Source organism: Taudactylus pleione, unplaced genomic scaffold (genome assembly GCF_031769625.1).
Source record: "Taudactylus pleione unplaced genomic scaffold, aTauple2 ptg000507l, whole genome shotgun sequence".
Classification (NCBI taxonomy): domain Eukaryota; kingdom Metazoa; phylum Chordata; class Amphibia; order Anura; family Myobatrachidae; genus Taudactylus; species Taudactylus pleione.
This window is the reverse complement of record NW_028284909.1, coordinates 2,406,859-2,428,691: the sequence shown is the minus strand read 5'-3', so window position 1 is coordinate 2,428,691 and position 21,833 is coordinate 2,406,859. Positions and strand designations below refer to the sequence as shown.

Below are 21,833 nucleotides of genomic sequence, written 5' to 3'. Positions count from 1 at the left end.
TCCAGGGGACAAGTGTCTTAATCCATAGGATGTTTTTTTATTACATGTGGCTCAGAGCTGCAACCTGGAGTTCTGCAATGCATCTTGTACGTTATTCTCAACTCGTGGTCTACAATTGGACTTTGTGGTGGGCATTACAGTGGGGCGTGCGCCTGAACCAGTGGTGTAACTGGGTTGGGGGGTGGTTCGAGCGTTGCACGTGCCCTGGGCACTATGTCGGCCCCAGCGCATGAGCAGGGGGGCGCTGTCCAGGCAGGGCCGCCATCAGGGGGTACAGCCGGGAACTATTGTACTGGACCTGGAACCACAGGGGAGCCCACAGCGCTCCAATGATGCCACCTGTGAACTGCTTCTTATCCACATAGATATCTGCCTATGGAGCAGTTTGTTTTCAAGAATATCGGTGTGCTGCGATTTGCTCTTGTGTGCACTGAGGTTAATGGATAAGATCAAGTGATTGGGTGCATTACCTACTCAATGCTCGACTGGGCATTCGGCGGAGGTCAGAAGTACCTGGGTATCAGGAGAAGCACCACGGGATGATGTAACAGACAGACGGCTTGCTGAACAGTGGGCTTCAACCAGGACCATGGTGAGTGAAACAGTCTCACGTAATGGTTAGGTCTAAAGTAAACTGCTGGGGCAATAAAAGGGTGTGTGCGCGGTCGTGCCATGTACTGGGGGCTCCGTACATAGAGGTAGGGGGGTGGGTAAACTGAGGGCTTGTGATGGCCTTCTCCGTCTCTTGGGGCCTATTCATCAACACTAAAATAACGTTTTTAAAGGACATTTTCCTCAATTACCGTTATTTTAGCATTCATGAAGATACTTAACACAGGAGATACTGTATCACTGATATCTCCTGGTTAAGTCCCCCTGCGTATATTTCCACACTCCCCATACTAATGTATGGAAATTAGGCTATTCATCGAATTCCGAAAATTATGTATTTCCTTAATTTGATAGTGTTACCATACGCCACTGTGAGGTGGAATTTAATAGGTAACACTTACCTGCTTCGAGCTGGACATGTCCCCCGGCGTCTTCCTCCATCACTCTGGACTCTCCTCTAGCTATGCTGTCATGTGTTCTCCCCAGCAGAACACAAAGTTTAGAAAAAAAATAAAAATTTTTTTTTTTCTAAACTACTGAGTTCTGCTGGGGAGAACACATGACAGCATAGCAGACGGAGCAGTTGAGCTTATTTCCCCTTCGCACTAGGGACCTGGGAGTGACGTGAGTGAGGGCTTAAACAAGTTTGTTGTGCGCTCGCCATGCTTCAGGCACGGTGGCGCGCTACGCTCGCCACATGGTTATATTCCCCCTCTATGCCCCCTTGGGTGGCAGGGAATGACGCTGGACAGTGGCTGATGATGTCAAGGTCCTCTCCGTTGTCGAAGCTGGATAATTGGCTGAGACAAGATCAGTTTAAAATTGGATCGCAGCGACGCCATCTTGCGACGGGCCACAAGACGCCATCTTGGCAAAGAGGTCGCAAGACGTCATTTTGTGAATGGCCGCCCAAGCGTCATTTTAGATAAACTCACACTTTAGTACATGTGGCGATATTACTATTAGCACCATGCGATTGCATCTTTCACCATTTCTCATACACACATTAATACGCACAATTGTGCTGTTAACTAGTCGCATATTAGCGAATGCATAAGATCCTGTATGAAAACGCTGAATATTAGCTTCATGCACACGCATCTGCCCCAAGTTAACTAGCGTCTTTACATCAAACCCCACATACTCATACATTACATATTCACATACAAGGTTCCATAAGCTCTAAAGGTATAAGATTCAAGTATGCACATTTATTGTAATTGCTAGGAAATAAAGATTATTTCATAACTAAGGTTAAGCCATGTTTGGTATTGTACTGATGCGTACTCTCTCAACAGTATTCCGGTAATATCGATGGAGAGATCGCAACATGCATTCTCAACTTATGGACCGCAGAGACTTCAAGCAACAAAATGTACATTATATGAACAACTGTTAGGATTTGCATGAGGCGGGAAACCAGAGACCACCAGTTGTTAGAGGCTGGACTGTCTCTATTTGAACCAAACTGTTAGATGCCTTGTAACATATGCCCTCTCCTTTAGGACCAATGGTATTAGCAACAAACTTCTCTATTGTGTTGTTTATTTCTGGGGGGTATAAATATGTGTGCTCTGACTCTGGGTGCCGGATCTTCGTGCTGAATGCTGATTGATGAGGGGTTTCTTGCTGATGCCTACATCTGGACATAAAGATTGTCATACGGTTGTGTGGTAGTCGCATTATTGTGTATGCAACTGGTCGCACAATAGCGTATACGTACTTCCGGTTGTGCTGCCACATGTTTAAACAAAGCCATTGAGTTTACATTATCAATTGTTGCCAATAATTGGGTTAACGTGTAGAGTGTGTGATTGTGAGTATTTGTTTAGGGTGTAACACGGGACCTAAAGGTTAAGGATATTGTATGACCCTTAAGTACTAGGCGCAGGAGCTGGCCTAGTAGCTCGGTAAGTAGCTTACCGTTCTATACACATCAGCAGGTGTACATGTTGTCTTTGTTGTAGGGACCGGCTCTCAGTGTGATTGCAGTGTTCAATAATTAGGTTGGGTTATTTGAGCATTGTAGTTGAGCCACACTAGGAAACTTGTGATTGTGAGCTGAGAGATAATAGGTGAGCGGGGGCATCTAGAAATTTCTTCCGTAGGTGAGCGGGGGCATCTAGAAATTTCTTCCGTAGGTGAGCGGGGGCATCTAGAAATTTCTTCCGTAGGTGAGCGGGGGCATCTAGAAATTTCTTCCGTAGGTGAGCGGGGGCATCTAGAAATTTCTTCCGTAGGTAAGTGAGAGTATTTAGACTGTCTTTCACCAATTTAAATCTTTATTGAAAAACTTAGGGTTCTCCCAGGATGAGGGCCAAGCAAATGGTAGAGATGTTAAATGATTTGCTGCTGTTGGAAGCGCCACTTGGGTCGGCGCGGCATATTATGCATATTAGGTACGGTGCCTATGCAACCAGGTATTGTGATTTATGGTTTAATATGATGAGGAAGAGTGTTAAACCGTTTCCTAGAATTGGTAGTTTTGATAAAGATGTATCGAATAATGTCTGAGACCACATCAGTCTAATGCGCTCTCGAGGTAAAAAGGTAAAATATTATGAATGTTTAAAGTTGTGGCAGTATGAAGGGGATGCGTGGCTTAAAAATGCACAAGCGACGCAAACTAGTGTTGTGAGCACATTGCCAGAGAATGCATCCGCGACGCTAAATTGCAATACAAGCGAGCCGCAAAATGGCGCGCACGTGCAGCAAAGTTGCGTTGTAGAAGGTATTGCCAGCAGTTCACCCACACCACCTCCACCTTATGTGGATGGAGGTGCAAGTACAGTTATCAAAAATACCCATAAAATGTAACAAGCAATTTGTACCCTCCCTTAAGCAACCATAAAGAAAATGTTCATGATGTGGATGATGAGCCTATTGTAATGTCTGCCATTTCCCATGCTGTACAGATGATAGATGCTGCACCACAACAATCACGAGTTGTGCCGTCATCTGCATCAGTAACAGTAAGGGAAGTGCTAGCCCACTCAGCACCCGTAGAGGAAGTTGTTAATACCATACGTAGCAGTAACAGACTAAACCCCCAGCCAGGTAACAAGGTCAAAGGTAGCAGCGCTGCCGGTCTGCATCCCATTCGGACTATAACTGTTCCGAATGGAAATGCAGATGCGAACGGTGTAGTGCCCACAAGGGAAGTGGTAATGCATTGTCCTTGGACAAGAGCAGAACTAAATTCCATCATAAAAGATTTCCCCGATCCCAAAAAGGAGCTAGCCAAATGATAAATATTTTTGAGGAATTTGGGTAGTTCTCATGAGCCAACTAATACAGATTGGCGTGTGGTGTTAAGGGCCTGTCTACCACACAATACCGACGTGACAAAATTTATCACGGATTGTGTATTGGATGGTGACGTTCCCTTAACAGACCAAGTAAACCAAGATAATATTTCCCGCATCATAACTCAATTGGGTATATATTTTCCAGTAGTAGTTAACTGGAACAAAATTTTCACCATAAAGTAAAAGGAGAATGAATCTGCAGAAGATTATTGCGACCGGGCTCTGCAGACTATCACCCAGTACACTGGGTTAGAGGATATTAAAGATAGCACTCACCACAGGGGAATGATTGTCACCATACTCATGGATGGCCTTAAAAAAGATTTAAAGACCCGGGTTCAGACCTCACAGCCTGGCTGGAGGGGAGTCACAATAGATACCCTCATAGAATCTGCCATAGAACATGATAAAAACATCTCAAAGAAGAGAGAGACCCAGAGCAAAAAACTAATGGCTGTCAGTATCCAAGCTCTGGAAGGAATGACTGTAACATCACAGCCAGTAGACACACCTGCACCTATACACACACTTGCACCTGAACAGTTACATGTCCTCACCAACCCCACACCACAGCAAACACATCCTTACCCCACATATACACAACCACAGGTCCCATGCTACCCACAAACTTCATACCTCCCACCATACCCTTATCCTCCATATTCCTACCCATACCCACCATCTTTCCCTCTTGCTCAACTCCCACAACAATCCTTTCATCCACCCCATTCAAAAAGATGTTTTAACTGTCACCAAGTGGGACACATAAGTAAGTACTGCAAAGTGAAGAACACCACACAGGAACACAGGTTTCCTATGGGTTCATAGACAACCCCAGTATCTTCTCCCGGGCCTTATATGACGGTTTACAATCTTTTCAACCTGCCAATGGATCTGTTCTAATGTAAAATGTGGTCGATTTATTGTTGTATTTAGGTCATGTTTAAATGATATTAAACTGTTGTGCTTTATCTCTCACACACAGGACACAAGGTTGCTAAGGATAAACGGCAGCCATGCCAGGCTAAGGTCAACTACTCTGAATACTATCCAACCCAGGGGCCCAAGCATTATTTAGAGCAGTAGCTATTAATAAAAAGATTTAATTGCAGGAACCTGTATGCAGATACTATATCCCTAGAATTATTAAAAGTGATAGGGGGACTCATTTTTCAGGTGACGTTTCCCAGAACATGTGTAAGGTGATGGGTAATAAAACCAAGATCATTCCAGACTGTCATTTCTTTTATCTGTCCCCCCTTTGAGATACTGTTTAAACAGGCAGCCTCATGTGAAAAAAAAAAATGGTAATGAGGTTATTGTGCAGGGTCCCACGAAGATGAATAAGAATAACAGAAATTGAAAGTGTTATTAACTAACATGTCTAATGCAAACTGTCATGATGTCAAACCCGGGGAATTTGTTATGATCCGAATTTTTTTAGCTCAGATTGTTTGGCTGATCGGTGGAAAGGTCCGTATCTGATGATTGTTGACAAAGTACCACATCCACAAAGGGTGGCCGGGGAAGATACGTGGGTCCATTCCACTCACTATAGGGAGGTTAACCAACCGGTGGAGATACAAGGCGGAGACGAGGCCGATAACGTGGACCTGTCAATTGCGAGCTTGTGCCGGAAGGATTAAAAAGGTGACGGTGAGATACCTGAGCTAAAGATATGTGTAGATCAGTGCTTCCAGCAATGGAGCGGTCTGCTGTGGTCATCCTAGTTCTTTCTTCCAGAGTTTCTGTCGTGATGATCTGTTTGGGGATACCCAGTTTCTGTGCTGGAGGACCGGTAGAGGAGATGAGAGTTGATGGCAGTGCTGATGGAGTGGAGTCAGAAGGAGTGCAATGCCAATCAGGGGAGTGTCTGACCAATCTTAGGACTGTTATTGTTAAGAGAGCTGTTATCCCAGATACTCGGGGACGGTGTGGAGGTTTATCGTCTGAAGATTCCTGTATTTGTGAGCTTTGTGGGTCCCTAGTTGATGAGATTTGTATCCAACGGTGCCAGCCTAGATATAACCCGTACTGGGGTGGGTATCCTTTAGAGGGTGGTAGGCAAAGTGTTAAATCAAACTGATTGCTGGGTGTGTTCACATGTGCCACAGAGACAGCATAATGTAAGGTTGGTGCCATTTCCGCTGAATATCACGGAAATTTTAGAATTACAGAAAGGGAAGACATTGGGTGGAAAATTCCTCTCATCCAAACCACCTCATTTCAAACTATCAATTCCAAGTAGATAGATCACTTTTGTGTTTAAACATTACCAACCCCAATAAACCCGGGAGTTGGGAAGTGATGGGGAATAATCAGACGATGACCTTCTCACAAAGAGCTGATAATGAGTCCATAAACCATGATCTGTTACGCTCAATTAAATGTAGTGGGAAACATTTTAGGTATCGGTATACATTGAGTTCCACCAAAGAAATTATTGGTAAGGTGCCAGATGGTTATTGTGCTAAAATAATACAGCCAGAAACTTGCATGTACCAGATGGAAGACCCAGAAATAGAATTGTTTGCAAGGGAAATGTGCTTAATGATAATGATGCATACCATTCCTTATGTTCTCCCTGATAATGTATATTTTATATGTGGAAGAAAAGCATATAAGTGGCTCTCCCCGAGTTCCAAAGGTTTGTGTTACCTGGGAAGAGTAGTCCCAGAAGTTATAACCCTCACACATGTTGAAATGCTTGGGATACATAAAAACACACCATCACCATATCTTCACATGCAATATGAACACAGAGGCAAACGAAATATGATACCTGGTGACATGCACAAAGCCACTCAGTTAATTAGTGAGACAACTGTCTTTCAAGTGTTAGTCACACTGGATCCCACCAGGATCGCTAGGGGTACATTAAATTTTAGATATATTCAGGAACTTGCTAAATTGATAGATAATATCACCGAGATGTACGATGACACATTCAGGTATACAGGGAGAGAATTGCAAGCATACAAGAAAGAACTGGTGCAAAACAGGCTGGTGTTGAATTATTTAACTGCTGTTACTGGAGGGTATTGCGTAATGTTGGCCACTCAATTTGGAGTAAAATGTTGCACCTATGTCACCAATGATACCAGCGACCCTAAGGAAGCGATAGACCGGAAGATGGATGAAATTCTGCAGCTAAAATGGGAATTTCGTAAGAACCATAATGCTTCAGTGGCTGAAGTAGAGGAGAAGATAGAAGGATGGGTTTCATGGCTGAACCCAGTGAAATGGTTCTCAGGTCTAGGGAATGGGTCCAGGAAGTGATCGCCAGCATCGGCAAATTCTTAAACCTTACTGATTGTCATCATAATAATTGGCATATGTGTCCGGTGTGTTCCTATTGTGTTGAAGTGTGGAAAATGTAAAAATAGAGTAAAATGAAAGAACAAAATCATGATGATGGTCAGTATGAATACCGAAGTAAATACAGAACTGCATTACAACCCTGAACTAGGAAACACCATCATTTAATTTAATATATTTAGACCTGCATAGAATGTATTATTGAAATGTTATTTTTAAAACACCTCAGATAATGTAAAGTCTCAAATTCCCTTTCAAGTCTGCCTTTATAGGACTGGTGTATCCCCACACCTTTCCCATGATCTTCCAAGATCTGCGGTGTGCGTATAATAGTAGTTTTATGTCCCCATTCAGAGACACAATATTGATGGATTAAGAACCACCTTGTGCCATCCCATAAAAACACTAAATAGTATATAAATGTAAGCCTAAATTATATTTTAAAATCAGATTGTGATAGCATGATGTTCGCTATCAAAGGGTGGACTGTCGAAGCTGGATAATTGGCAGAGACAAGATCAGTTTAAAATTGGATCGCGGCGACGCCATCTTGCGACTGGCCGCAAGACGCCATCTTCGAAATGAGATCGCAAGATGCAATTTTGTGAATGGCCGCCCAAGCGCCATTTTAGATAAACTCACTTTAGTACATGTGGCGATATTACTATTAGCATCATGCGATTGCATCTTTCACCATTTCTCATACACACATTAATACGCACAATTGTGCTGTTAACTAGTCGCATATTAGCGAATGCATAAGATCCTGTATGAAAACGCTGAATATTAGCTTCATGCACACGCATCTGCCCCAAGTTAACTAGCGTCTTTACATCAAACCCCACATACTCACACATTACATATTCACATACAAGGTTCCATAAGCTTTAAGGTATAAGATTCAAGTATGCACATTTATTGTAATTGCTAGGAAATAAAGATTATTTCATAACTACGGTTAAGCCATGTTTGGTATTGTAATGATGCGTACTCTCTCAACAGTATTCCGGTAATATCGAAGGAGAGATCGCAACATGCATTTTCAACTTATGGACCGCAGAGACTTCAAGAAATAAAATGTACATTATATGACCAACTGTTAGGATTTGCATGAGGCGGGAAACCAGAGACCACCAGTTGTTAGAGGCTGGACTGTGTCTATTTGAACCAACCTGTTAAATGCCTTGTAACATATGCCCTCTCCTTTAGGACCAATGGTATTAGCAACAAACTTCTATTGTGTTGTTTATTTCTGGGGGGTATAAATATGTGTGCTCTGACCCTGGGTGCCAGGTCTTCGTGCTGAATGCTGATTGACGAGGGGTTTCTTGCTGATGCCTACATCTGGTCCAGAGCGCTGCGTATGTATAGCTGTACTTGGGTCTGTATAATTCCTTTGCGCCAAACTGTACTTATAACTAGCGTGTAACTGACTGTACTTTTACTTGAATAATACTGTGCTTTGGAACCACAGGTTCTAGGTCTGGAGTCTTTATTTACTGTATAACTGCGTACGCAAAACAACGTCATTCTTAGAGGTTTATAGGCAGGATATCAGAAGGTATAAGCAGGGGTGTATAGAGGTTCAAAGGCAGTATCGTTACAGTGAAGAGGATTTAGACATTTCCCAGACGGAACCAGAGTATGCTGCGCTGGCAGGCAAGTCGGGGACACACAAAATTACCGCAGCTGTAAGTAGTGCTGCGCATGCGCTGGGTTAACGAATGTAACAGTGCATGCGCAGCACAAATTACAGCTGTGGTATATTAGTGTAGATAGAGATAACTATTTCCTGAAAAGCTGTCATCGCAAAAATGACAGTTTTTCGAAATCGACAGTTATGAAGAGGAGGAATGATGAATTTCTACGGTAATTAGGTAGAACTCCATGCGAGTCCTAAACCTAATTCCCTCCAGAGAAAGTTTAGGTATGATGAATAGGCCCCTAAGAAACTAATTTAGTCCATTAGGGGGGGCGGGGGAGGGGTTTGAGGGTACGCAGAAACCTCTCCTGCGTGCGCATATGCGTCTGGGAGCACATACTGTGGGAGATAAAGCCTTGTCTCTCTAGTCCAAACGCATATGGTATATGAGTGGGAGTTTCCCAACAGTATTACAAATGAGAAGCAAAGTCTTAACTCTAGAACATCCTGTTGAATTATAAGCACATCAGCCTTAAAGTTATTAACCCCAGTTTTTTGCTGTGCAGCAAACCTAGGAGTGGTTTGACATTACTGTCCACTATATGAAGCTGCAGCAGGACATTTGTGGATTGCAGTGTTGCCACGCCCATGGTGCTTACCTGGCCACCGTAAGCAATAAGATTCACAGTGTGAGAGCAGTCAATAGAGGTTTTGGCCCGTGCATGGGAGGAGTTCATGTGACATGACGTTACCATCAAAATAAAAATTGACGCCAAGTGTATCATTTGTCTCCTTATCTATTATGGTGGTAAATATGTCACCCTTTTCGGCCCTGAGGTCGATGCTTTCACGTTGGAGATCGGTGTCTGGGGTGTTTTCCAGCAGAGCATCTGCAACATGAACTCAGTGCGATGTGCTGCTGGAACATTCAGTGCAAAGTTATCGGTCATTAGCTTTAGGCTTGGACCGGCACCAGCGAGCAAATTTTCTCATTTGCCACAAACATTGTAGCGTTTATTGAAAGCAGGACATTTGTGGCGTTCATGGGATTGGCGTCCACTGCAATTCACACAACGTGTTGTTGCACATGTTGCTGGAGGTCTTATACATCAGACTCTTAACTCTCTTGCACTTTTATTGCAGTGCCCAAAGTTAATCCCTTGTAATAAATATGCACAAGTTCTACCCATACTTCCCTACTTCGTAGATATTCTTTCTGGGAGAAGCCTGGACAGCTGCTCCTGCAGGCTGGTACGGGGGGCGGGGCCAGGATGGTGACGTAATTAGGCCCCGCAAAAGTCTGATTTGCGGGACAGCAAGGAGGGGGCGGGGCTAAATGACGCAAATCGTGCCGTTTATCCCTGCCCCTTCATCGCGGACCTACAAATTCCCCATTAAATCTCCCCATCCTGCCCGCTTCACTTTTAAGCAGGCAGCATGTGGGAGATCTGCCTACACCTCCGGGGGACTACCTGAAAAATCGAGAGCCTTTCGGGAGTGTAGGCATGTATGGTTATATCGTAAGTCCCACACACAGTTCTGTCCCTGATGAGATCACTTGCTAATGCACCATAATCACATTTCTTTGCTAGCAGTTTCAATCTGGCAGCATAGGATTGGATATGCTCAGAGGGGTTCTGCACAGCAGTGTTACAAGCATGTCTGTCCATCATTACACTTTTCACTAGTAATCATATCTCAGACTTTTTTTTTGTTTTTTTGAGTGTGTCTGGATCATCATGAATATACAAAGGTGTCAGCTTTAACAACAGCCTCAGCAGCAGCTAGGTTTAGCAGGGTAAATGTCTGCACCTTTTTTGTTTTGTCCGAGAGTCCGGCACAACAGTATACACACCATTCCTTCTTGCGCCCAATGTTTTACTAGCATCCACATCTGAACCAGACTCTGGGCCTGATTCAGACCCTCTCACTAGATGCGGCCACTCTCTCCCTGTGTATGGAAATTCAGCTAATTGACGTCAAGGCAGGCGACCGCATGGCAAGGCATAAACACGCCCACTATGTCTTGGCGAGCGATCACTTTGTGTTTATAGGCGCCCACCAGCATGTCTTTAGCCGCCCACTAGCGAACGTCATCTCCAGGAAGTATATACAGCCATCGGTACATCGGGTTCCATCGGATCTGACCGCAGCGCTTGCGGTTGACTGTACTCTACCGCAAGCACTGCTAGCACTTCAGTGTATAATTAAACAAGGTGATGTGTACTATGACGCTGCCTGTTAATTATGCATGCCTCGGAAACGGCGTGGAAACACTCAGGCACGCCTTCGTTCGCAACTCCACTACCCCGTAATACTGCCCTGCCCTGTTACCAGCTATAAACGGCCTCTCCTGTCACTCATTCCACTGGGCTATCTTTGCTGGGCGAGCGAGCGCTTCCCAATCGTGCATGGCGATGCATAAGCATGGGCAAATGCATAACATCGGCCGCGTACGAGTGAGCGGCCGCTTGCAAGAGGCTCTGAATCAGGCCCTCTGTGCTATTCAATCCAACTCCTTTATAGTAAGATTTACAATATATTTTCTGACCATTTTCAAAATGTTGGTAACTATTAAATTGAAATTCAGGAAATCAATGACATATTATAATATGCAACATGTTCATACAAGATAATTTTCTGTATTATTTTATGTTAGTTTTGATTTTGGTTGCTTTTTTATTTTTTGAATCAGTGCACATGGATTGCATTTCTTTCTTACGTAGAGGAACAACTCTATGTAATGGTATATTGCACTGCAAAATTAATGCAATATACCACACACATTTTCAAAGTGCACAGTTATTCTTTTGTTTTTTTTCTATGTAGACACTCATACAGAGGCACTCTGGCTGCCTGACCTCAGGTACTGAGCAGCTGAATCTAGTTCCAATTTTCTTACACAAATCTGAAAAAGAGAAACATTCTGAGACAAAATACAAAATGGCGGCCTCGAGTGTATTTATGTGACAGGAACACTTTTAGTGATGATCAGGGCTGCCATCAGAAATTGTGGGGCCCAGGACCGACAAAATCGGCAGCCTCTTTCCCCCCGCTACCTTATTCCTACGAAAAAAAAAGTGGCCAAAATATATCAAGCCTGCCCTCCACTGTGGTTCCAGCCAGCCGCCCCCTCCACTGTGGGTCCAGCCAGCCGCCCCTACACTGTGGGTCCAGCCAGCCGCCCCCCTCCACTGTGGGTCCAGCCAGCCGCCCCCCTCCACTGTGGGTCCAGCCAGCCGCCCCCCTCCACTGTGGGTCCAGCCAGCCGCCCCCCTCCACTGTGGGTCCAGCCAGCCGCCCCCCTCCACTGTGGGTCCAGCCAGCCGCCCCCCTCCACTGTGGGTCCAGCCAGCTGCCCCCTCCACTGTGGGTCCAGCCAGCCGCCCCCTCCACTGTGGGTCCAGCCAGCCGCCCCTTCCACTGTGGGTCCAGCCAGCCGCCCCCAGGCCCGCTGAGAGCCGCGGCGGGCCCGGGTAATAGGGGGCATGGCCTAATTTGCAGTGCCGGGAGGCTGGCTTTGAGCCCTGCTCAAAGCCAGGGGCGGCGCGATCAGTGTGATCGCTCCCCCCCCACAGACATAGGAGACTGCTGTGGCTGCTGCTCAACAGCCACGAGCAGTCTCCACTGCAGCTCAGCACACCCTATGTGCTGGACTGCTGTAAGGGAGGGGGAGCAGTGCCGGACCTGGGCCCCCGCCGGGCCCCGGTAATCTGTACCCGCTCCCCCCCCTCTCTGCGCCCCTGGCCGCCCTCTCCACTGTGGGTCCAGCCAGCCGCCCCCTCCACTGTGGGTCCAGCCAGCCGCCCCCTTTCACTGTGGGTCCAGCCAGGCTCCCTTTGTGTGTCCAGCCAGGATATCTTCCCGGCTTTGTGTGCCGCACACTGCTGTCTATCTCCTCTGCTGAGTCCAGGGCATTGACACGCATGCGCAGTCGTTGCCGGACGGACCTGGCCTGTTAGAGCCGCGGCAGGTCCTAGTGGCCGCTGGCTCAATCTTATCTACTGGAGCCAGCAACATCAATGCTGCTGCTCTCCGTAACAAAAAAAGAAAAAAAAAAAGTCAGAAACTACAGGTAGGTGGGACTCCAGTCCCAACAGTCCCCCCCTGATGGTGGCCCTGGTGATGATTACTGAGATTTCAGATGAAAAATGGTCAGGTATATTGCTTTGTGAATACTCAATATCTGCAGCTTACAAGCAAAACCTTCTATTTTATTTTCATTATATCATTGTTTCTGTATCTGCATTATATAGGTGCTTCTTTGTCAGATATCCATAATTTAGCCAATAACAGAAATAATAATGTCTCTATACAGGGGCGCTGAGAGGGGCGACTATGTGGGTACAAAGTACCCACGCCTGTCTGTTTTGGTGGTGCAACTTGTAAAGAGTGCCCAGTATACCAAAAGGTGTGGTATGAAAAACTGACATTTAGAATGTTAATAGGGTCAGAATTTTGACATTAGGTCAACGAGCAATATGCTGTCTTTCATTTAACTTGTCGACACCAGAAAGTCAACAGGTTTTTTTTTGCATATTTTAGCCTAACCCTAACACAAAAATGTACTGTTGACCTTTATGTCGACATGTTAAATAAGGGAATTATGAACATGTCAACATTTCAACAATTTTCACAGATTTCTTGTCAATATTCTGACTGTCAACATTTGTCACCGAATCTCATTCCAAATGGAGGTCTGACACCCCCACACATGTGGCCAATACCCTAGTGCCCGGGCCTAATAGATCTCCTGGCCGCCTGGTCTCTATACATGGACTACAAAAAAATATAGGAGCCAAAGTGTCTCAAATACCAAATTACAGTTTACAGGCAACATAAGCAGGAAAAAGACAAATAAATGAACAAAAAAAAATGGTGATCTATAGTCAAACATATAACAAGGTGTTTAGCTTTTTAATGGATGCACGAAAGACTGATGCCATCCTGTATTCTTTTTTTTTTTAGCAGAACTTTCCCGTATCACGATCACTGACCTTCTTGTCTTCTCGCTTGTAAGCGGTCTCTCCCGTCTCACACTCACATAACTTCCTGTCCTCTCTTTTGCAGAGGATTCGGTTGTTGTCTTTGGTCTTGAAAGGCTCTCTTTTTCCGTCCATCTGCAAGGGATGCAACACATGGGCACAGAGAAGGATTTATATCAGGGATTCCTAGAATGAAGGATTTTTTTCTGGAATCGATCAAATACAAACAGGTTTTGTTTATTTGTTTTCGTAAGGAAGGGAGATGCAAAATTTGATTGGACAAATCCCGATTTCTTAGTTATTGTAGTTGAAGTTTCCATTAGCAGAAATTGCAGGTATTTATTTTTTTAACCTATATGGCTTCATTTGAATGGATTAAAGATCGACAGTGTTTAGATAGATACTCAGTAAGTCGACACCAGATGGTTGACCGGTACAAAAGGTCGACACAAATGGTCGACATGTGCGCCACATGTTTTTCCAACATTTTTAGGGTTAGGCACTAGGGGGAGGGTTAGAGTTAGGCACTAGGGTGAGGGTTATGGAGAAAATTAGGCTTAAATTAAAATTTAAAAAAAAAAAAAAAAAAGTGATGATCTATTGCCGGTCTACCATCTGTTGACAATCTATTCAGTGTCTATCTAGACACTGTCAATGTTCTATACACAGCCCATTTCAATATGTAAATCAAAGTTGGATTCATAATTTGGCAAAAGCTTATAAAAAATTGACTAAGTCACAGGTTCTCTAACTCGGTCCTCAGGACCATAAATAGTGCATGTTTTCCTGGTCTCCTCACAGAATCACAAGTAATAATTTGCTCCACCTGTGGATCTTTTAAAATGTGTCAGTGAGTAATGACTACACCTGTGCACCTGCTGGGTGACCTGCGTGCGGTCCTGAGGACCGAGTTTGGGAACCACTGGATTAGGTTCATCCCTAGTTATTATTGCTCAGTGATATTTTTACTAATATTGCACCGATTACCAAATACCTACCCTTTTATTTAGCTACAGAGGCATACCGTAAATGGGGTTTTATTCATCTAAAGCAGTGGTTCCCAAACTCGGTCCTCTAACCGTCCAGGTTTTATTTATTACCAGCTATTTATATGGCGCACACATATTCCACAGCGCTTTACAGAGAATATTTGTCCATTCACATCAGTCAAAGGTTTGAAGATTAAGCCAAATGTGCCCAAGCATTGTTATCTTCAAAACCTTTGACTGATGTGAATGTACAAATATTCTCTGTAAAGAGCTGCGGAATGTGTGCGCGCTATATAAATAACTGCTAATAAATAATAAATAAAAACCTGGACGGTTAGGGTGCCTTGAGGACAGATTTGTCTAAAGCCAATAACAGACATAGAAGAACTGATGTGATCAGGATTCACTCATGGAATGTAGGCTACTGGTAGAAATAGAATACATACTATGGGGTAAATTTACTAAAGTGAGAGTTTTTAGAAACGAGTTTTAAAAGGGATGTTGCCCATAGGAACTAATCAGATTCTAGCTATTATCTTCTAGAATGTGCTAGTTAAATGTTAAATAGAATCTGATTGGTTGCTATGGGCAACATCATTTCTAAAACTCACTTCTAAAAACTCTCACTTTAGTAAATTTACCCCTATGAATCTACTGCTAATGCTATCTTGCTGTTGGGCATGGTGAAAAGATGTGAATGGAGAAGAGTGGATGTAGTTATCAATCCCAACATTGGAATCCCGGGAAGGGATTTAAGATAGGCGTCTAAAACACTGATGCATATCTTAATCCCAACCACAGAACGCCCAGGACACCAACCCTAACGAAGGTAAATCCGGGGCGCCTTTAGCGTTAGCCGTGGATGCGGGTGGGGGGGGGTGGGATTAGGATTAGGGAGTCTAGTGGAGTTAGGGTTAGGTTTGGAGGGGATTAGCATTAGGCACCCCCAGGAGAGATTAGGATTAGGGACCCTCCCGAGAGGGTTAGGCACTAGGGAGGGACTGGACAGTGGAGGGTTAGGGTACTTACCTGCCCCGGTCGGGATCTTCATCCTGTCGGGCATCCGTTGTCGGGATTTGAACCACCGGTATTTCAATACCATTCCAGAGAAGAGAATGGAAAACAAACACTAAAGACTAAGAGCATGGAAAGGGAAATGCACAACTGCTTTATGGGCAAACACACACACCAACCCAATAGCACTGAAAAGGGTTCGCAGCCGGAGGGCTGCTCTGAGTCTCCCATTGGGTTCAAAACAAAAGGCTTTAACTGTATGTATTAGGGACACAGGGGCCTATTCATCATCACTTTATTTTTACAATTGCAAGTGAAAATGTTCATAAAAAATTAAGTATTCAGGCCATTTATCAAGAAGGTAAAGCAGGAGATATCACAGATATCTCCTACTTACCTTCCTCTGGCGGAATGGCCCGCTGTCCCCATACACTAGTATCACAGATATCTCCTACTTACCTTCCTCTTGCGGAATGGCCCGCTGTCCCCATACACTAGTATCACAGATATCTCCTGCTTACCTTCATTTTGCGGAATGGTCCGCTGTCCCCATACACTAGAATACAATATTTTCAGAGCTTGAGTGCGGGAGCATTCGCCATCTTCAGATGGCGAATGCTCCCACTTGTTGATCGCAAACCCACTCCATCCCTATGGGAAGGAGGTCTGGGTTGCGAAGAGGAATCCTTTTGGATCCTTCCGCCCCTGTGTGGCTCCTTCCGCTGGACGCCGCAGCTCTTGTGCGCATGTGTGACCTGTAGTTAGAATGTTAATCATCGGGGTACGAACGGACCCCGATGATTAACATCAGGAATAGACCCCACAGGCACAACTAATGTGAACTTGCCAAAGCCATAAATATGGATAAAAACAAGCCATTACCTGAAGCTGCACTCGCAAAGGTCACAGAACTAGAACAAAATGTGAGGACAACCACATATGGCAGGATTTATCAAACTTCTACAGGAGAAAAGTGGATTATTGGTTTCTATGGGTATCTAAGAGGTAGGCAACCCTGTCACTGATGCCACTTTAGAAAGAGCCTTATAAGTCTGATTGGCAGAAGCAAGGTGGAAAGTGTAGGGTTTCCTAGCTAACAAGGCAAAACAATGTCCATAAGTTAGCCATGAGCCTGCCAACAGTCTAAAACTGGGTGCACACTATACAATATATTGGCAGATTTTATGATCCGCAACGATCATATAGTGTGTACCCCCAATTCATTGTTTGATGAATTGTGTACGTGTAGTCACATCTTCCCATCTGATGTGCTGCACAATAGATGTGACATAACATTCATACTGTAAAGATAAAAGGTGTAGTCGGATTGTGCAGTGTGTATGCGGACACAATATATCGTTATTGCATCAGCCTAGTGTATGATTGCTGGATCGTTTATAACTCGTGTGCTTGGAGTGCAATCTCCATTAATAAACAAGACTTTACAGCAAATAATGACTTCAAATGCCAGGGCAGTTTGGTGCCAGAGGAATGAAATGGTCGGCAAACAATGAACCTTTGGATGGACACATAGGCCCGTATTCAATTAATTTTGCGTGCGCGATAAAGTTTCGCCTGCCGGCGTTTACCTACATCGCGTATTTTAGCCACGGAAAGTTATCGCGTGCATACCCGCAATTCGCCCTATTCAATTCCAAAAGACACGAAAACGGAGACACGCGAAGTCAGAACAGGCGAAGAGTGGTGTCAGAATCGGGGAAATCAGCCTGAACGCCCCCAAAAAGATGTGGAAACATTTGGGATCAATGTAGTAGTGCCCGATTAGCCCTAATGAAACTGTTTGGGGTACTTGTTGATACAATTGCCTCTAATTAGCGTCTTTGCAGAAGTGGTGAAGAATAGCATTAAGCAGTTTTTTTTTGTGAAAATAAGTAGTCCAGTCAAATTTAGGGTACTTGAAAATGGGTGCTAGCATATTTAAAAGTCACTAAAGTGAAGTATGAAAAAATGCAAAACACGCACCTTAAGCAAGCACCTGCAATAAAAAAAAACAAAAAAAAACAAGAAAAAAAAACCACACACCTCACCCATACCCCCCAAAAGTGTATGTAACTACTTTTTAAGTTTGTACCCCCACTTTGCACTTTTTTGCCCCATTTTCAAAGTGCTTTTTTGGGGTGTTCCTCACTTTTTAAAAAATTTTTTTTACGCAGTTATCCTTTTGGGGGCTGTCCCAAGGGTGCTGAGTGGTTTCCCCACCTTTGCACCCCAAAATAGCGAATTTGCATTTTTTTTCTCCCCCTATTCATAGGCGAATCTTTTTCGCCTATTATATTGCATTTTCGCATACGTAAAAAGTGTTTGCAATTTAATACAGAGATAAGTTTCTGTCTGGCGAAAAGTCGCAATCAGCGATACTTTTTCGCGGATTCTGACTTTGCGCTTCTAATTGAATATGGGCTGTAAATGGAAGATGTAAGGTAAGAACAGATAACAAGACACACGCTACAACAATTTCACCATTTCATTTACAAGAATAGTGGCACCTTACGATTCAAACATGAGGCCATAAGACTTTGTTCCAAAACCTCTATGGACAACTAGCTGATCAAATACCTGATAGCAATGCGACCATTCATTTGATTATAGGATTGGCCTCCTAGTTGTCTATGGGCTATTATTGTATATTTATTAAAACATATTGTTCTTCATCTCTTCTATGGCTCAGTGAAGCCTGGCAGTGGTTGAAGTTATCATCATGGTCATGTTGTCTAACTGCATATGCACTGATTTATTATTATAATAGACTAGCTGAGGTACCCAGCATTGCCCAGGCTTAAATCTTTACGTTATTAAGTTTTATTATGTGATGTCGTCCAAATCCTTCCAGTGGAAGGCCCAGAACAGGCTCCCTGGGTCAAAGTTCTGCCCGGCGCACTCTGCTGTGAGGTCCGACCGGACCCCAACCACTCCATTAGGCATCCCAGACCAATTACCACCCCTCTGCGTCGTTTTCATCCAAATCCATCCAGGGGAATGTCCAGAACAGGCTCCCTGGGTCAAAGTTAAGCCCAGTACCCCGGGTCAAAGTTCTGCCCAGAGTACACCAACAGGAGGTCCAACTGGGACCTCAACCCCCTAGTATGTCTTCTGGGATCCAACGTTACCACTCTGTGAACTTTTCATCCAAATCCATCCAGTAGAAGGCTCAGTACAGGCTCTCCGGGTCAAAATTCTGCCCAGCGTACACCAACATGAGGTCCGATATAGAACAAAACACCCCTGCCTCATGTTGCTTTCATCCTAATCAGTCTAGGGGTGTCTGAATGTATAACTGGACAGACAGACAAACAGATCATTGAATTTTATATATAAAATTTATATAGCAACACTGTAGGAATATATTTAATTCACACCAGTCCCTGCTCATTTGGAGTTTATAGTCTAAATCATCGGATGCACACACTCTAGGGTTCATTTTAATCAGCTGTTATTTCACCCACCAGTATATTTTGGAAGGAAACTGGACCACATGGAGGAAAGCCATTTAAACATGACAACATGTAAACTCCACACAGATAGGGCCTTGGTTGGCAGAAAATGACAGCAATACTGCTCACAATTGTAGTATATTTATGAAAAGTAGGGGGACTTGGATCCTAACATTTCTGAGTTAGGATGAGCAATTCTCCAAGCTTTGAAAGTCATACATGTCCTGTCCACCTTTGGATAAAGAGAAGGACATGGCCTGCAGAAAAATGAGTCAAGTGAAGTCAATTGGCCAAGGTCCAAATCATACCTCTACATAGAGAAAGGAAGAGCAAGGACTCAGCTTCTGACCAGTTTTATCCATAAAGTACACAGAACAATATTACATTGGCAGAAGCATTAACCAACATAAAGCACATCAAATTCCTCTTATAACATTTCTGCTAGCTAGATAATGCCAGCAAGTTGTCAGCAGATCAGCAATCCCTGGCCTTGTAAACCTATTTTGTATTGTATCTAATAAACCAAATATCACAGGTATAAAAAACAAAACAAAAAACAAACAAACACACCAACAACACAGAAACAGTTTACTAACAAAAACTAACAAGGCAGCTAAATCCTTCTGCATGCAGGTATGTAAGTTACACGTGGAGAGGATTGGTCTGCTTGTGTCAAATACTAACAAGTTCTAAAGAAGTGAACATTTGCTGATACATATGGAAAAATCACAAATGCTCTTGATTGTGTCTAATGAAATTATGGGTCTAGGTGGCTCTCTTAATAAACAGGTGTTTGTCTTTAAAGAAGAAAAAAAACATGTCTGAAGCTATATCAATATGAAGATGAAGATCCCTAGATTATATTTAGGTCGCTGGGGAGATACAAAATACTGTGTGCAATATATTATATATATATATATATATTTAAATTGCACGCAGTATTATGTATCAGCCGTGATCTAATACTCATCTTAGCATATATAAAGATCAGTGACACATGTAGACTACAAGCAATCAGGCTACAAGTCACAGATAGCTGACATATTGGAAAATATATAAAGCACATGTTGTTATAACTTTACTTATTACACATTGTTCTATTCCAATAAAAAAAAGTTAAATAAAACAACCTTTTACACAAAGGGAAATATTTTTATAATTTCAAGAAAGAATTCCAAATGCTGACAACACCTTTGTATATTAACTTCCTAAACAACTTCACTATTGCTATGCTGCAAGTTCACACATATGATGTAATTAGTGGTATAACACAGTACAATTTTTTTTTTTATGCTGTCGGCACATGAAAGTATTGCTTACCTAAACCAGTGTGTAGCAAAACCAATTAGTATACAGGTCGAGTCTCCCATATCCAAATATTCCAAAATACGGAATAATTTTGGCATGACTACAATAATGAAACCTTTGATTTTTGATGGTTCGATGTACACAAACATTGTCTAAGGCATAAATGATTAAAAATATTGTATAAAATTACCATCAGGATGTGTGTATAAGGTGTATATGAAACATAAATTCATTTCATTTGTGTACAAACTTTGCTTGAGCCACAAAATTATTGAAAAGATTGTATAAAATGACCTGCAGGCTGTGTGTATAAGGTGTATATAACACATAAATGCATTCTGTGTGTATATTGGGGTCCCATTTCCAAGATATTTCATTATGAAATGCAAATATTCCAAAATACGGAATATTCCGTTATCCAAAATACCCCTGGTCCCAAGCATTTTGGATATGGGAGACTCAACCTGTAGTAACAATAATAATACACATATATGCATCTTCCTGCAGCCACACTCTTACCTGTGCTGTGAGGAATGATAGAGTTGGGTGCCATTGCAATGCATTCTGGGTAACTTTTTAGCACTGTCCAGGGTAAAATGTGGAATGGATTACATGCTAAGGGGTTGATTCAATTAGGTGCAAGTTGGGTTTCGAAGTTGATTTGGTATGTGGAGGTGTAAATGATGTGGGACATGTATGTGGAGGTATAAATGATGTGGGACAGGTATATGGAGGTGTTAATGATGTGGGACAGGTATGTGGAGGTGTAAATGATGTGGGACAGATATGTGGAGGTGTAAATGATGTGGGACAGGTATGTGGTATAAATGATGTGGGACCGGTATATGAAAGTGTAAATGATGTGGGACATGTATGTGGAGGTGTAAATGATGTGTGACTGGTATGTGGTATAAATGATGTGGGACAGGTATATGGAGGTGTAAATTATGTGGGACATGTATGTGGAGGTGTAAATGATGTGGGACATGTATGTGGAGGTGTAAATGATGTGGGACAGGTATGTGGTATAAATGATGTGGGACAGGTATGTGGAGGTGCAAATGATGTGGGACATGTATGTGGAGGTGTAAATGATGTGGGACAGGTATGTGGAGGTGTAAATGATGTGGGACATGTATATGGAGGTGTAAATGATGTGGGACAGGTATGTGGAGGTGTAAATGATGTGGGACAGGTATGTGGAG

At 43.3% G+C, this 21,833-nt stretch overlaps 1 protein-coding gene across 3 annotated transcripts in view; it reads right to left on the bottom strand.

Moving 5' to 3' along the window:
• Window positions 1-21,181, bottom strand: part of CCNP (cyclin P) — a 42,308-nt gene extending 21,127 nt beyond the window's left edge. For 2 of the 3 annotated variants that reach the window (XM_088450100.1, XM_088450102.1), the window contains exon 1: window positions 9,540-9,890. In XM_088450100.1, coding sequence (XP_088306226.1) covers window positions 9,540-9,665 — 126 coding nt within the window. In that variant the 5' untranslated portion in view covers window positions 9,666-9,890. Of the gene's footprint in view, window positions 1-9,539; window positions 9,891-13,877; window positions 14,001-21,147 lie in introns of those variants that run through there. The other variant, XM_088450101.1, reaches the window with a different exon arrangement.
• Window positions 21,182-21,833: the final 652 nt, after the last annotated feature.